This window comes from Thamnophis sirtalis, unplaced genomic scaffold (genome assembly GCF_051295495.1).
Source record: "Thamnophis sirtalis isolate CommonGarterSnake01/CBP01778 unplaced genomic scaffold, rThaSir2_p1.2 scaffold_6, whole genome shotgun sequence".
Classification (NCBI taxonomy): domain Eukaryota; kingdom Metazoa; phylum Chordata; class Lepidosauria; order Squamata; family Natricidae; genus Thamnophis; species Thamnophis sirtalis.
In genome coordinates, this window is record NW_028261386.1 from 77,451,711 (window position 1) to 77,467,139 (window position 15,429).

A 15,429-nucleotide genomic window follows, 5' to 3' on the forward strand; every position below is an offset into this window, starting at 1 on the left:
TGCATATATGAGTCTTTCAGGCATACTTACAGTGCTTAAATGAGGTTATCTAATCATATTTTGTTAATAAATGCATCTGTACAAAGTGTGTTTGCATGTTTCATATGGACAGTACTGTTTTATTGTGCATTTCAGTGTTGGGTTACGACCAGTGCGCCCCAGTACGGGCGTACTGGGGCCTGCCGGGAGCACCAGGTACCGTTCTGGTATGGTGCTCTGGAGGGCCCACCCACCCGCCTGCTCTCCTTACCAGTATCTGAGGTTTTAGGGGCTTCCACGCACTGAGCGTAGGGTGCCTGCGTGACTCTCCGGCGAGCAGTTAGAGCTTCGCGGAGGTGTTGTGAAGCATCACGGGTGGTAAGTATGACTATCTAATATAATTATTGATTCCTAGACAAAAATATGGCTTTCTTAGTGAGAGAGTGTGACAATAATAGAAGGACCAGTTCAATAATCTCTATGGGCAAAACTGTGCAAAAGTTAAAAGGGACTGCAAGTCTTTATGACACAAAACTAAGAGAATGGCTCCAAAACAAACTAGTTTCCTTTACAGGCCAAACGTAAAACCTTTTTCTTTCAATTTAAATAGAAAGTTATGAATTTTACCTCACCTTGTCTATGAGGAAATCGAAACTGATGTCGTTGAGAAGGATGTAATAATCTTGAGTTCTGTATTCGTTGAACAGGAGGCACTGAGGGAGAAGTTGAGGAATGTGTTGGAGAAACACTAAAAGTCAAGTGACTATGAGAAGACACAGATTCAGATCTGTGTGGCAAAGTCAAGTTTAATTTAGGCAAAGATTTCAGTTTATTAGAAATTTGTGAAGTCTTGGCTGATGAAGACAAAATAGGATCTTTGACTACATCTGATTGGTCATAGTCTTCATAATCATCATCATTATTTGAAATTGACTGATGTATTTTTGGAGATACTTCAACCTTTGTAGGGGTTGGTTGGAAAAGTCCATGCTTTTTGTTTATTTGGGATGCTATCCTACTTGAAATTCTAGACCCAGATGGATAATGGGGCTCTGAAAGGCGAGTTTGTTTCAAAGAAGTTTCTCTACTGTGTTGATACTCTCTGATTGTGTCTTTGGAAGAGGTAGATATTGGCTGTACATATTTAGATCTTTGGGAAGGCAATTTATGCATATCAGAGGTAACTTCAGTAGAAGTTATAACCCTTGACCCAGCTTGTTTTTCTGGTAACAACTGAGTTGGAGATCTTTCATCAGTTCTATCAAACTGAGAGTTGAAATGCTTTGAAGGAGAGCGGGTTCTTCCCTGAGACAAAGATGGGGGTATTCTTCTAGATATGGGAACTTCTTTGGCAGGAGTTAAAGGAGATCCTCTTTGTTCCTCTCTAACATTTGTTTCCTTCTCTTCTGAACTGTCATTATCAGTAAGTTCTTTGTTATTCTTTGAAACTGGTATCAGGTCACTTCTTGAGTTTAAGGAGGATCGAACCTGTGCCCAATCAGTTAATTCTTTTGAAGAACGAATGGATTCTGCCATTTTACGGGATAAAGCAGTGTTTGGTTTCTTTGACAAAGATGATGTTTGTTTTATCCTAGGGGATGTAGTCTTGATCTTGAGGTCATCAAGTTGAGACCAGGAAGTAGGAGAATGTAGAGGAAATGATTTTTCAGCAGATATTCTAGAGGAATCTGTATCTGTGATTCCCTTTTCTTTATTATGGTTATTTTCTTGGGTGTTTACAAGATTAGGTTTATTAGTAGGCATAACTATATGGGGACTCTTAGTTTCAGCCACAGATCTCCTTTTGAAATCATCTACTGAAGAAAACTGCTTAGAAACTTGTAGTGAGTAACTATGGAGAGGAGTGGATGGTAGAGGATTTTCATTTTTACTCCCCTGTCTTCTATTGATATTGAACTTAGACCTAAGACTAGTACTGCCAGATGCTAATCGAGAACTAAATTGAGGATGAACTTTGGAAGACTGTATAGTAGAATGATCTTTGGGTACTTGAATTCTTGCATCATGATTATTGGTAGCTCTGTTTGCAAATCTGTTAGAAGTAATAACAGATCTATATTTTGATAAATCAAAGCGTTCTGACGTAGCCAGACCTGAAGAGGGCCTAAAATTTGGTCTAGAATATGATGATCCTTGTTTCTCTTCATCGCCTTCTCTTTCGCTCTTTTCATTTTCGCTATCATCGGAATTATCTCTTCCCTTGGACTTATGTTTATCAGAAGATAAAACATGTGAATGAGGTAAAGTATGGGTAGCAGCAGCAGAAACAGCAGAGGTAGTTATTCTTGGATCTCTCAATGCATGGCGATTAGAATATGTGAGAGGCTTTGTTTGCACAGATGGAGATGAACCTCCCTGAGGAGAAGACGCCCTGGAATTTAATTTCTGCTCTCTTTCTTCCGTTCCTCTGCTCTCATCACTATCAGGACTATCACTGGTATTAGGCTTAATCCGTTTGTAAGGGAAGTGATGTGAATGATTTTGAGACTTTGGAGCTGTAGTTGGTGAAGGAGATTTAATTGATATAGAAGGATCATGCAATTTGGTGGGTCTATTATGAGTTGTCTTCCGAGATGCAGACACTTGCTTATTTGAAAGTAAAACTGAATGACTCTCTTCTGGAATTCTAGGAAACATTGTTGGCTTATCCTCCAGATTGTCTAGTTGGTTGTTATTTTCATTATCTACAGGCAAATTATCCAAAGTAGCTTTAGGGACAGGAGAAAGGTTAGGTCTGTCTTGTCCTAGATTCTTTGTTTCATCCTCTGTATGTTTGGGAATGGAAGAGGATGGTACTGACCTAGGTTTGTCAATATTTGTTTGCCGTACCCTTACTAATGTGCGTGTCCTGTGAAGTGCTTTATCTGAGGATGTGAAAGTGTGTGCAGGTTTAATGACGGAATGGGACTTAGCACTCCCTTTAACATTTTGAATTTTGGGTTGCATTGTTGATGTTGCCTTGACAGAATCAACCATGTCTTCTGTAGAATGAGAAGCCATTTTCAGCTCTACTTCTTCCTTTGTACTGTCTAAAACTTTATTTTTGGGATCAGAAATGGGATCTTCTTCAATATTTGTTTGTTGATTTGTCTTCAATTCATCTGTATTGGATAAACAAAGAGATAAAAGAGAAGCGAACACAAAAATAAAAAATTGTAAAAGAAAGAGAGAGAGAGAGAGAGAGAGAAAGAAAGAAAGAAAGAAAGAAAGAAAGAAAGAAAGAAAGAAAAAAGGAATAAAATAAAATTTATTTCATTGTAATTATCACAAGATAGTTTTTAAAATTGTAATTATGGTAATATATTAATTCAGAATTGTTTACTGACAGGAATTAAAAGCTGATATGAATATTAATTAAATATTTTAAAATATGTGTTTTGAGCATTTAAATTTAGCTTAACACATCAATTTTGAAAGACTTCTAGACTTTATTGCCTTTTTTTTTATTCCTGAGAAGAGTAAGTGAGGGAAAAATGTCAGTTACTCAGCATTGGGACAAACTAAATGCCATCTGCTGTGCTTTTAGAAATTATATCTGATGTTAAATGCCACACAATATGATCACTATCAAAGTAAAATATCATTCAGTTTCAAATATAACTCTCAGATATTAATTTAGTGAATATAGTCAAACATTGGAATCAGGAAACAAAGAAAAACATTTTGATGATAAAAAATTGTTTCTGAAAATTCTAATTGTGACAATCATACTATATTTTAATTACCCAGCGCAAGATGGAAATGGTACACAGATAGCTTCATTGGATTAACCAATGGAATATGCCTAACCTTTGCCACCCTTTAGACCCATGATGACGAACCTATGGCATGCGTGCCAGAGGTGGCACACAGCATCCTCTCTGTGGGCATGCGAGTGCCCCAGTTCAGCTCCATCACACATGTACACAGGCCTCCCACCGGCCAGCTCGTCTTCAGGGCTCTGCTATGCATGTGTGTGGGGTGTGCCAGGGGTCATGCATGCAGGGATGGGGAGAACATTTGGGGGGGCTCATGCAAATGTGGGGGGACCACATGAAGGGGCATGTATGCATGGAGATACACACACATTGTATTTTGGGGGTTGGGCAGGCATGTGTGCGCTTTGGGCACTTGGTCCAGAAAAAGCTAGCCATCCCTGATCTAGGATCTGAAACCTAATTGTAAATCCCTGCAGAATATTATGCCTAAAAGGATAGGTTTTAGGATCCATCCAATTAATGGCTGCATGAACTTGCATGAGAAAGTTTTGCTCTGTCAAAAAAAAACATTTCTTCAGAGATTATGTGCTGGAGGTCCCCATGGCAAAAAGAGGTACAGTTGAAGCCAAGCATACAGTTGAAGCCAAGGTGTTAGCAAGGTGTGCAGGAGCTGACTTGTGAGAGCCAATTCTTAATTTAAAAAAATCTTTTGAGCCAGTTGGCAGCAGAGATGAGCCTCAATGCTTAATATATCAGTCAGATGTTCTATGGAGCAGCATGGTAGCTGCAGCCAGCAATCATCTCTTAAATATTAGCAGCACCCCTCTGATTATATAGACAAAGTCCACTTCACTGTTTTCACTCTTTCTCTTTTTATCATCTCATTTACCTGTCTTCCTTTTAAAAACCTCCAAGGCCAACAAAGGGGTCTGAAATTAGTGGGAGAGGGGGCTACAGAGATTTAAAGCCATATCTGCCTTAGAAGATTTCTTACGCCTACTCTTCAAACTATTCAATCATCTGGAAAGAAACAGGGATTGTTCCAAAATTATCGAGATGTGATAAATTTAAAAAGGAAACAAGAAGGGTGTGAACAATGGAGGCACTGTACTTACTTGCTGGCAGGGCGACACTGAAGGCTTTCGACTGAGGGCCTTGGCCTCTTCTGTTTGCAGCACGAATTTTGAAAATATAGCGCTCGCCAGGCTGCAGGCCCTCCACTGAAGCAGATGTGGTGTCTCCCGAGTAGGAAATGGACTTTGCGCCGAAAGGTCTGAGTGCCGGGGCGTATGAGAGAATGTATTCTGAAACAATTTGGCAGACGGTTGGAAGGAGGAAACTGAAAACAATCCTGTTTCCAGCGGAAAGACTGTATGGGTAGGATGAATTAGAACGTGCATTACTAAAATTAATACACTGGCAATGCACGTCAAGTAAAAAGCTGGGGTATAAAAGATACTGCATGATATATAGGAAGCAGTGGTGGTCAGTTCTAATGCCCTGGGCAAGTGAATCTGTTCTGAATATATTAGTATAAAATGAACTCTCTCTCTCTCTCTCTCTCTCTCTCTCTCTCTCTCTCTCTCTCTCTCTCTCTCTCTCTCTCTCTCTCTCTCTCTCTCTGTGTGTGTGTGTGTGTGTGTGTGTGTGTGTGTGTGTGTGCATACAAAATACAATATTGATACTGTTAGATATCCCCCCCCGCCAGATAGAAGTTTCCACCAAGGTCCTCTGTTCCAGCAGGAACAGAGGATGATTCCCATTGGTCAAGAAGTCTGACAGATCCCTTTAAAAGGGGATGCTGTCTGACCCTTCTTCAGCGGATATTTACATTGATTTGCAATAAAGAGCTGTCGTTACTGAAGCCTTTGTGTGCCTCCTTTACCCGATCTAACAGGTACCTATTAACAACAGCACATTTTATGGGTTAAGTATTAGGTAAAAATATTACATTATAAATGTAATTTATAATTTATAAATAATTTTGTGCATCCTTTTATGGCTTATACAAATCCAACACCTAAGTTACAAACATGCAAAGAACAGATTTCACATGAAAATTGAACAGAACATAGAACATTCTATAATTGGCTTCTCATTTTTGTAATTAAAAATGTGAATGATGTTAAAAACTGGAAAGAGTTTCTGATTACAGAATGAAACAATTCTATTACATCCAGCTTCTTGAGCTGGATATAATTGTAATATCAGTTGATTGTGTAATTATTATTTTTGAGTGTTATCGCTACTCCTTTTTTTGCTCATTAAAATTGCCCATGAAGTTCTGTAATTTATTCTGATTTATTTCCCCCATTTACCTTTGACTTTTCCTTCACTTTCTGCAAGGGCATCCCAGGTAGCCACTACAGTAGGAGTATTGCCTTTAATTGACCACACATTGAGGTTTTCTGGGGCACTAGCAGGAGCTGCAAAATAAACAGCAGTCATGAGAAGGAGAAGGAGAGGGAGGAGAAAGAGAGTGAGAGAGAGAGAGAAGAGAGAGAGAGAGAAAGAGACAGAGGGGGGAAGGAGGGGAGAGTGAGAGTGAGAGAGAGAGAGAAAGAAAGAAAGAAAGAAAGAAAGAAGACTCATAAATAAACACTTCCTTTAATGTCCAATAGGCTTCTTGTTTCACATCTTTCTTCACATAGATGCTTCATTCCTAAATATTTGCCTCCAGAAATTTTTAATTCCAGAAATTCCTCTGGACTCTGAAGAGAGCACACCACTTTTCTTAGAAAATAAAAGTGATGGAGGGCTTCAACCTACTGCTTTTATTTGGAAATGTGCCCTTGTGCCAGGAATAGGACACTAGCTAAAGACTAGGGGACTTTCTGATGGACTGGGGCTGATGGGTGGCAAACAGCATTCTAATTAAATGAGGCTCTGCAACAAAACTATAAACACGATGCAGCAGGTATTCAGTGAGACAGTAAGCATCCCTCTGGTAGTTATTTACAACATCCACATCCCACGACATGTCCTTCAATTTCCATACATGCCCACCATTTGCAAAATGCTGGGGACTCTGAAATAAGCAGTATAGATGGTGGACTCCCATTTATTTCACTGCTTGCTTTCCATGCGACACTTTTACAGTATAGTGTAAATAATTCCAAGACATTCTAAAGCCATCCATGCATCTCAATATAGTGCTGATTTGTGGATAGGACAGACGGATAGCCAATGAAATGCCCAAGAATGCTATTTCCATGGAGAAATGACTGGAGCAGCTCTATTGGTTAAAGATGAAGAAAATTAAAAGCAAGCTGACATCATGTAAAGCAGTATGCCTGCTTTGCCCAACTAGGTAGCACTTCTTAGGCAACTTTGGTTGATCTTAAAACAGAGGCTAAGCAGAGGCTGAGCTTGTATGCCAGACTGAGAAAGTAGAACTCCATCCTGGGAGAAGTAATGGCAAATCTTGTTCATATTGTTGCTAAGAAAACTACCTTAACGTGATGGTTTTATTTGTTTTTTGGACTGGAACTTAACTATACCAGAAAAGATTTACAGGCAACCATTTTGATTAATGCTTAGTACATACCAGCTTCTGGGGTTCTTTGGTAAACTGAAACACTCCACTTGCCATCCCTTTCTCCTTGTGAGATTTTAACTGCAAATTCATACATAGTGTCTGGAATTAGTTTGTCCACCAAGACCCTCTTGTTGGATACTTGTTTGTAATCCCACCTTGCCGATTCCCCTTTCTCTCTGTAACGGACAGTGTACTGCCTAGAAATAATGTGAAAGAAGGATGCAGGATTAACCAGAATCATGAAAAACAAAGCACAATAGCAAAGGTTCAAATATCACAACTTTACATACACAATACACAATGCACCCAATGTCAGGGTTCCAAGTAACACCCCTAATGAAAGAAGACTCCGAGGCTTGAGTTCCCTCCAAGTTCCATTTTATTAGACTTTGTCATATTGGCACATCTGGGAAAACCCGAATCTGAAAGCTTCCAAATTTCCCCCACCCAATTGAAAGTTCAAGTCCCTGCCCAGCACCCCCATGTCCAGCACATGGTCCAATGATCCCCTGTCCCAACTGGAGATGCCTCCCAGTCACACCACTCCAAGGGCAGGGCAAATGTCCTTGACTCTCTGAGAAAGGAATGTTATTATGACTATATATATCCCCCATACTCCATATAATCTCTCCTCCCATTTTCCCACAGACTAAACGTGGCAGGCCTGAAGGCCCAATGCAAAAGATGGCTTCCAGGCCTGACACCCAATCTTTGAAGAACTTGGCAAATTCTTCGGGGATAGCAACTCTTGAATATTCAGGATGTGAATAATCTCAGAATGAAACTCGGTTGAACCTCACATTAAAGCCATCCAACAAGGGATTGGCTTTGTAAACAGCCAGCTGCAGATTTTTCCATTAGTGAAAAAACTGTCTGTTCACAGGTTCATAGTAAGTAGTTAAAGAGAAACTAAGATAAGGTGACCAGACGTCCCGATTTTGGCGGGACAGTCACAATTTCTAACAATTTGTCCCGTGTCTTGGGGCATTTTAAAAAAGTCCTGATTTTCTGGCTTCATGTTGAAAACCCAGTGGATTTGCTTAAGAAATCATAACTGGGGCAAGACAAAAAACACTCTGTCTAACCACTATGTCTCAGTACTTTCATTGAAGATATTAAAACGTTGAAGCAAGAAAACGGAACACACACACCCCCGCCCCTTTTACCTCCTTTTATAAGAAAAGATGACCCAGTACCATAGAGCTCCAGGAAATACTTTGGCTAGAGAAGTAGCGACTGTTCCTTCCTGGATTTCCCAGAGGGGAGGGGCACGGAGGTTGGAGGTCCGCTCGTGTGGGGAAAATGGTGGCAAAGTTTCTTTGAAAAAAATTTCCCTGGGACTAATTTTACCATTTTAATTTGCTCAGTTCTTTGTATTAACATCTACATCATTCTGGATTGACTTGGAGTGCCTGCCTGCTGGTAAGTGAGCTGGGTTTTTTTCTTTTATTTTTTAATGTATTTTAAAATAATATTTTATTTATTGTGCATAGGATTTTTTAAAATAGATTTATTCTGTGTGGATTCTTTTTTTAAATTGTCTTAGACTATTTAAAAAAAGATTATATCCAAAATAAATTGAAGTGAAACCATTTTTTAAAATTCTGTGCACAATACTTTGAAATATATTGTGCATAGAATTTTTAAAAATAGTTTTACTTCAATTTATTCTGTGTGGATTCTTTTTTTAAATTGTCTTAGACTATTTAAAAAAAGATTCTATCCAAAATACAAAATACCAGCTGCAGTTATTCACTTAAGAACTGTGGCAAGAAAGGTGGTATCATTTTAGTGACCAAAGTTACAATGGCATTGAAAAAAGTTTTCAATACAATGGCATTGAAAAAAGTGACTGTTGACCATTTTCACACTTAGCGACCATTGCAGCATCCTCATGGTCACGTGATCAAAATTTTGATGTTTGGCAACAGATTCGTATTTATGATGGTTTCAATGTCCTGGGGCCATGTAATCGCCTTTTGTGACTTTTTGACAAAGTCAAATGGGGAAACCAGATTCACATATGTTACTAACTTATCAGCTGCATTTATTCACTTGAGAACTGTGGCAAGAAAGGTGGTATAGTGACCAAAGTTACAATGGCATTGAAAAAAGTGACTGATGACCATTTTTCACACTTAGTGAACATTTTCACCCTTAGCGACCATTGCAGCATCCTCATGGTCACGTGATCAAAATTTTGATGTTTGGCAACAGTTACAATTTATATTTGTAAATTGTAGTTATGTTGAAATAAAAAAAAATTACAATGCTATTTTTGCATTGTATGAACATTTTTGTTGCTCCGTAAAAAAATTTAATCAAGCCCCCCGCCCCCCAGTCAAAGGTGTCCCTCTTTACCAATCTGAAAATCTGGTCACCTTAAACTAAGAGAGTCTACATGACTGCAACTTAATATACTAGAAGATAATGATTTCATTTCCAACTGTCAACTCGAGAACACTGGGTGTGCTATTTGGAACCCTGACACCAACATTTGGCAAACATATTTTTACACATCTGTGCTGGCCTAGATACTGGATTCGTACTATTATATGTGGTGGACTTGCCCAAAGACAAAAAAAAAATTGGATGAAGATATATACATGGTGAGAGAAAATGATAAAGCAACATATACGTTTATACTATTTTTGTTAGGTATTTTCTGATAAAAATATAATAAAATATTTAATATTTTAAAAAGTTAATAATAAAAAATATAATAAAATATTTAATATTAAATATTGCATGTGTTTACGGCAGTGAGAATTGTATTTGCACAACATTAGAAAAATGAGGAAATTCCTTCAGACAAAATATAATAAAAAAATATTAGATTGTATGGAAATTGATAGGTTAACATTAAAGATAAAGGATACAGAAGACACAAAATATTTTTAAACTTGGGATTTGTTCTACCACTGGTTAGATAGTAAAAGTAGAAATTAGAAGTTGAAAGAATACTGTTATATACAAGTAAAGATGATGATGATGATGATGATGATGATGATGATGATGATGATGATGATAATCATCTTTGGTGAGATTCACAGCGTTTGGGGCTAGTTGGTAGCTCAACAGCTCGAGTCCTAACCAAGGACCTAGGAACTGCTAAGGTAACATCGGAAGATATAAGCTGTTCCAAGTAGGGTGTTTTTTTGTAGAATCAGAATGTTCAAGTCCGATAAATATAGAATTTCCAAATAGCGAGGTAGCCCTTATTTATTCATTATTTATTATTTATATACTTATTTATATTTATTATTTAAGTATTTAAATTTTAAACATATATATTAAAGAAAATGTAGAAATAAAAACATTTTTAAAAAGATAATTTCAAATTACTGCTGAAGTTCTTGCAAGTCTACCCCTTTTAACTCAACAAATCTTGTTAAAGAATGCTTTACAAGTGTCTTCCAGTTTACAATACTTTACAATACTTCCAGTTTGAGACAACTGCCAAAAACTTCACAATGGAGTTTAGACACCCAATTACTGTAGGTATATTGAATATGACATTAGGACTGTAAAGTCATATTGGCTTTGTAGTTAAGGGGCAACAAATCAGTCAGATTTCTTTTTCCTTAAAGCAGTGGTTCCCAAACTTTTTCAGTCCACCGCCCCCTTGGTGCTACAAATTAATCCTCAGTGCCCCTACCCAGTGGTAGAATTTACTACCAGTTCTGTGGGCGTGGCTTGATTGGCGTGGCTGGGAGGGGTCATATGATTGGGCAGTTTGCATGACGGAAGGAAGATAGTAACAGTACAAGTCAAAACTGTAACAATTAATTGCACATTTATTCAAAATCCAATTTAAAAACCTTTTTAGTTAATGTTAATTCAACAAAATTGTTGAACATCATCCAGTGATACCAAGTTTTCAAAGTCTGATAGTCATTTATCAAGAACCTTAGTAACTAGTAACTTAGTAAACTCAGTAAAATTTAGTAACTTCACTGTTCGATAAATTCTTAATGTGATGGATGGGCTTAATGAAGTGATACCAGTTTCCCAATGTCTGGTTTTAAGTCATTTAGCAGGAGTCTTAAATCACCACGTTCAGTAATCTGGAGTCGATTTCTTTGCTTGGAGGGAAGTTGGATGACCACACTGAAGCTATGTTCCACCAAATATGATGTTGGAAATGCAACAAGGAGCTTCTTAACCACTCTCCATAGTGCAGGATTGCAATCAGAATTTTCTTTCTGTAACCAAAACTCTTAATACGATTTCTTAAACTTTGGCTTCAGCTCAATGTCATTTTGCAGCTCTATGAGATGTTCCTCCATTACCCCATCTTCCTCAGTATCTGAAAATAGATTTATCACCCAATCTGGAATTTCCATCAAAAGAAGATCCTGATATCGCTCAGACATATCTTTATGCAGCATGTCCAAATGGTCACAAAAACATGAAGATCATCATCTTGTATCCCATCTTTCTCTTCTAGCTCAGACAAGCTCGGAAATTGGTATAGCTGGTGTCGGCCTATATTGCGCTTGAATAGAGTTAACTTTGAAATAAACGTAGAGATGACAAATTTGGCCTTCATAAGATTGACCTCATTTCCTTGCAACTGCAAATTCACTTCATTGAACTTTGTAAATAGTTCTGATAAATAAGCAATGTCATGCCTGATCTCTTTGAGTTCACCACTGAGCAAAGCATTCTTGTCTTCAAAAAACTCCACAACCGTGTTAAAAAGATTGTAAAAACATCTCACACAGTTGCCTTTTGATAGCCAATGAACTTCTGTATGAAGCAGCAAACGATCAAGATTCTAGGAAGGGAAGGAGCAGCATAGCAGCAGCCAGAGACCTCAATTACTCAATCAGAATAGAGCTGGAAGAGACCTTGGAGGTCTTCTAGTCCAACCCCTGCTCAATCAGGAGCAATCCTATACAATTTCAGACAAGTGGCTATCTGGTCTCTTCTTGAAAGCCTCCAGTGATGGAGCACCCACAACCTCTGGAGGCAACTTCTGTTCCACTGATTAATTGTCCTCACTATTAGGAAGTTTCTCCTTAGTTCTAGGTTGCTTCTCTCCATGATTAGTTTCCATCCATTGTTTCTTATCCTGCTTTGGAGAACAGGTTGACTCCATCTTCTCTGTGGCAGCCTTCAAATAATGGAAGACTGCTATCAGGTGTCCCCAAGAGACACATGTCCTAAGTCGGCCTTGGACCACATTCCCCCCCCCACCCTCCTGGTCCCTGCGCCAAGGCTTGTCTGGTCCCCGAAGGGCGTCTGGCGCAGTTGCTGTCTCACCCACCACTGGCCAGGAGAGGCGGCAGGAGGAGATGGAGCCCAGGCTGCACAATCCTCCGCTTGTTATGGAGCGAATGAAGAGAAAGACAAATTGGGCAAGGAAGCAGGATGGCCTGCAGGACAGAACTGCGTGGGGAAGGACCGCAGCTGGCCATCCAGCCTGGCACCCACTGCTCCAAGCGAGCCATCAGGAAAGGGAGGGACAGGGCTTGGGGGGCATTGTCCACTTCTTGGGGATAAGAGCCGTGGCCTCGGGCACCTGCCTGCCTCCTACCCTACAAACTCATGACAGACTTGGAAGGGACCTTATAGTTCATCTAGTGATCTGGTCCCTTTCCTCTTAGCACCCCCTTGCTGCTCCCCTTGCCTCTTAGCATCCCTCTACCACACCCCTTGCCTCTTAGCACCCCCCCTAAGTCCCCCAGGGGGCAGTACCCCCCACTTTGGGAACCACTGCCTTAAAGTATCGTCCAACCATGCTAGATTTCCAAAGCTGCAAGCAACAAGCTAGAATTGCCATACCTATAGCAAGCCTATTTAAAGAGCCCAAATAATGCTTAGTACCTAGAGGAGATGGGTCTTTTCTGCTTTTCACTGGACGGATCCGTCCATGTGACCATTACTGAGTGAGAGGACATGACTCGAACAGCAATGTCTTTTGTTTCTTCCAGTTCATCTTCCTCTGAAATGAGACAATGGGATTTATGAGTGTTTGGGACATGAATATGGAAATTGATTTTAAAAAGGGAGAATCTTACATAGTCACTGGGATAGGGATTAGTTCCAAATTCTTCTAGACAAAGAGTCAGCATTCTGACTATTGGCTAAGAATCCAACATGAGAAAAAAAATAAGAGTTTGAATTGGCTTTTCTCCTCCTCCTTAACTTTCAAAAGTAGAAAAATATCAAATTCCCTCCCTTTTTTCCTAAAACTACCAAAAATTGCTGTGGCAGCACTTGACTGATTCTAAGAAAAATGTTTATTTATTTACACATTTATTTGTTTATTCAGCCAAGTAGTCTATAAAAGCCTCCAGATGATTTACCATATAACAATATGAGATAAAAGCAAAACGAAAGTAAAAGTATTTGTCAATACAACCAGACAGCACCTGGCTTAACTATCAAGGCTGTTTATAAGAGACTTTGAAGGCTACAAAATTTCTGAAGACAAAAGATTTTTTTTCACTCAAAGTGAACAGAGCTATCCTTTGCCTGTAGTATTTTCCACTTCCAACTACTGTGCAGCAGCTGTTCTAATTGATGCTTGCTGGAGAAACTGAGGCTGCAACCCAGAGAATTTCTTGGGAGTCATTATTCCAATATATTCCAAGGTCACTAGATTGTCTTCACTTGTGCTAACTTGAGTTTCACTTTCTAGCAAAAAAAAAAAAGTCATTATATAATAATATGACTTGCCAGTTTGCACACCGATTTCCAAACTTACCTGGGACTTTCCTCTTGCTTAATACAGCCTGATGTACCGGTTGAGTCCGCCCTTGGAAGTTCCTCGAATGTGGTGAAACCAGATATACTGATTCAGATGCTGCAAACAACAAAAAACATATACACGATTCAATATTTTTATTATGGCAAAGATTAAATGTCAACAGTGCTTGGCCTGTTAAGGATAAAATAGAACAGAGCAAAAGAGTTGGAAGGGATCTTGGAGATCTTCTAGTCCAACCCCCTGCCTAGGCAGGAAACCCTACACCACTTCAAATAAATGGTTATCCAACATCTTCTTAAAAATTTCCAGTGTTGGAGCATTCACAACTTCTGGAGGCAAGTTGTTCCATTGATTAATTGTTCTAACTGTCAGGAAATTTCTCCTCAGTTCTAAGTTGCTTCTCTCCTTGATTAGTTTCCACCCATTGCTTCTTGTTCTACACTCAGGTGCCTTGGAGAATAGTTTGACTTCCTCTTCTTTGTGGCAACCCCTGAGATATTGGAAGACTGCTATCATGTCTCCCCTAGTCCTTTTTTCATTAAACTACACATACCCAGTTCCTGCAACCGTTCTTTTTAGTCTCCAGTCTCCTAATCATCTGAGGATGAAAGCCTCTATTTCAAAGAATTGAGATTGATTGCCCTTGACAAAAACTGCAGTAAGACCAAGCACTAATACTAATTTTGTCAGCTGTTGTGGGCAGGGGTCTCCACGGCAAGAGTAAAACAATGTCAAATCCTCACATATCATTTTTAGGGGCAGCATTCTGAAGTGAAGCTCCAGATAAAACTTTAAAAAGTAAAGAAAAGAAAAAGGGCCCACCTGAAGCTTTATTTATTTAAATTCTTATGACATGAATGCCATCTACCCCTCCCAACTAATTAATGAATTTAATAAATAGCTAGCAATATATGCCAACATTTATTTCTGATGGACGTAAGTTAGAAGTGGAATAAACCTGGATTACAAATGTTCCACTTAGTTGTAACACTGCAAAAATACCTCTTCTTTGAAGTCACTGCAATTTTAATCAAGTCTTTTATTATCAACGCCTTCCTTTCTGAGTACCCCATCATATTTCCTCTTTTTTATAAGATACAATTGTTATTTTATTGCTTGGTGGCCATGGAAGAAATTTGGCTTAACTCAGAGGTCGTATTCTACTGGTTTGGACCAGATCACCCGAACTGGTAGCAGAAATCATGGGTGGCTCCACCGACCCATGCCCGGCTCTATGGCATCCCATTTAGGCCCTTTTTTGTGTGCACGGTCACATTTGCGAACCGGTAGGGAAGATAAATATATACCACCCCTGGCTCAACTTTGTTCTTTGCAGTTTAGAACTACTACAATCAATGATATAATCATTTGTTATCGATTATAAAAAAATTTTTTTTAAATATAATCATTTGTTCTGGTGAATGAAATATCAAAAGTATTATCAAGGAGGAGAGATTAAATGGTTTTTTCATAAC

At 38.9% G+C, this 15,429-nt stretch overlaps 1 protein-coding gene across 2 annotated transcripts in view; it reads right to left on the reverse strand.

Moving 5' to 3' along the window:
- The window catches only part of FNDC1 (fibronectin type III domain containing 1), an 89,958-nt gene that overhangs the window by 35,522 nt on the left and 39,007 nt on the right, over positions 1–15,429 (reverse strand). For both annotated transcript variants that reach the window (XM_087718229.1, XM_087718228.1), the window contains exons 3-8: positions 13,952–14,050; positions 13,069–13,186; positions 7,246–7,433; positions 6,017–6,124; positions 4,814–5,002; positions 612–3,101 (exon numbers count right to left, since the gene is read on the reverse strand). In XM_087718229.1, the coding sequence (XP_087574355.1) occupies positions 612–3,101; positions 4,814–5,002; positions 6,017–6,124; positions 7,246–7,433; positions 13,069–13,186; positions 13,952–14,050 (3,192 nt within the window). The remainder of the gene's footprint in view (positions 1–611; positions 3,102–4,813; positions 5,003–6,016; positions 6,125–7,245; positions 7,434–13,068; positions 13,187–13,951; positions 14,051–15,429) is intronic.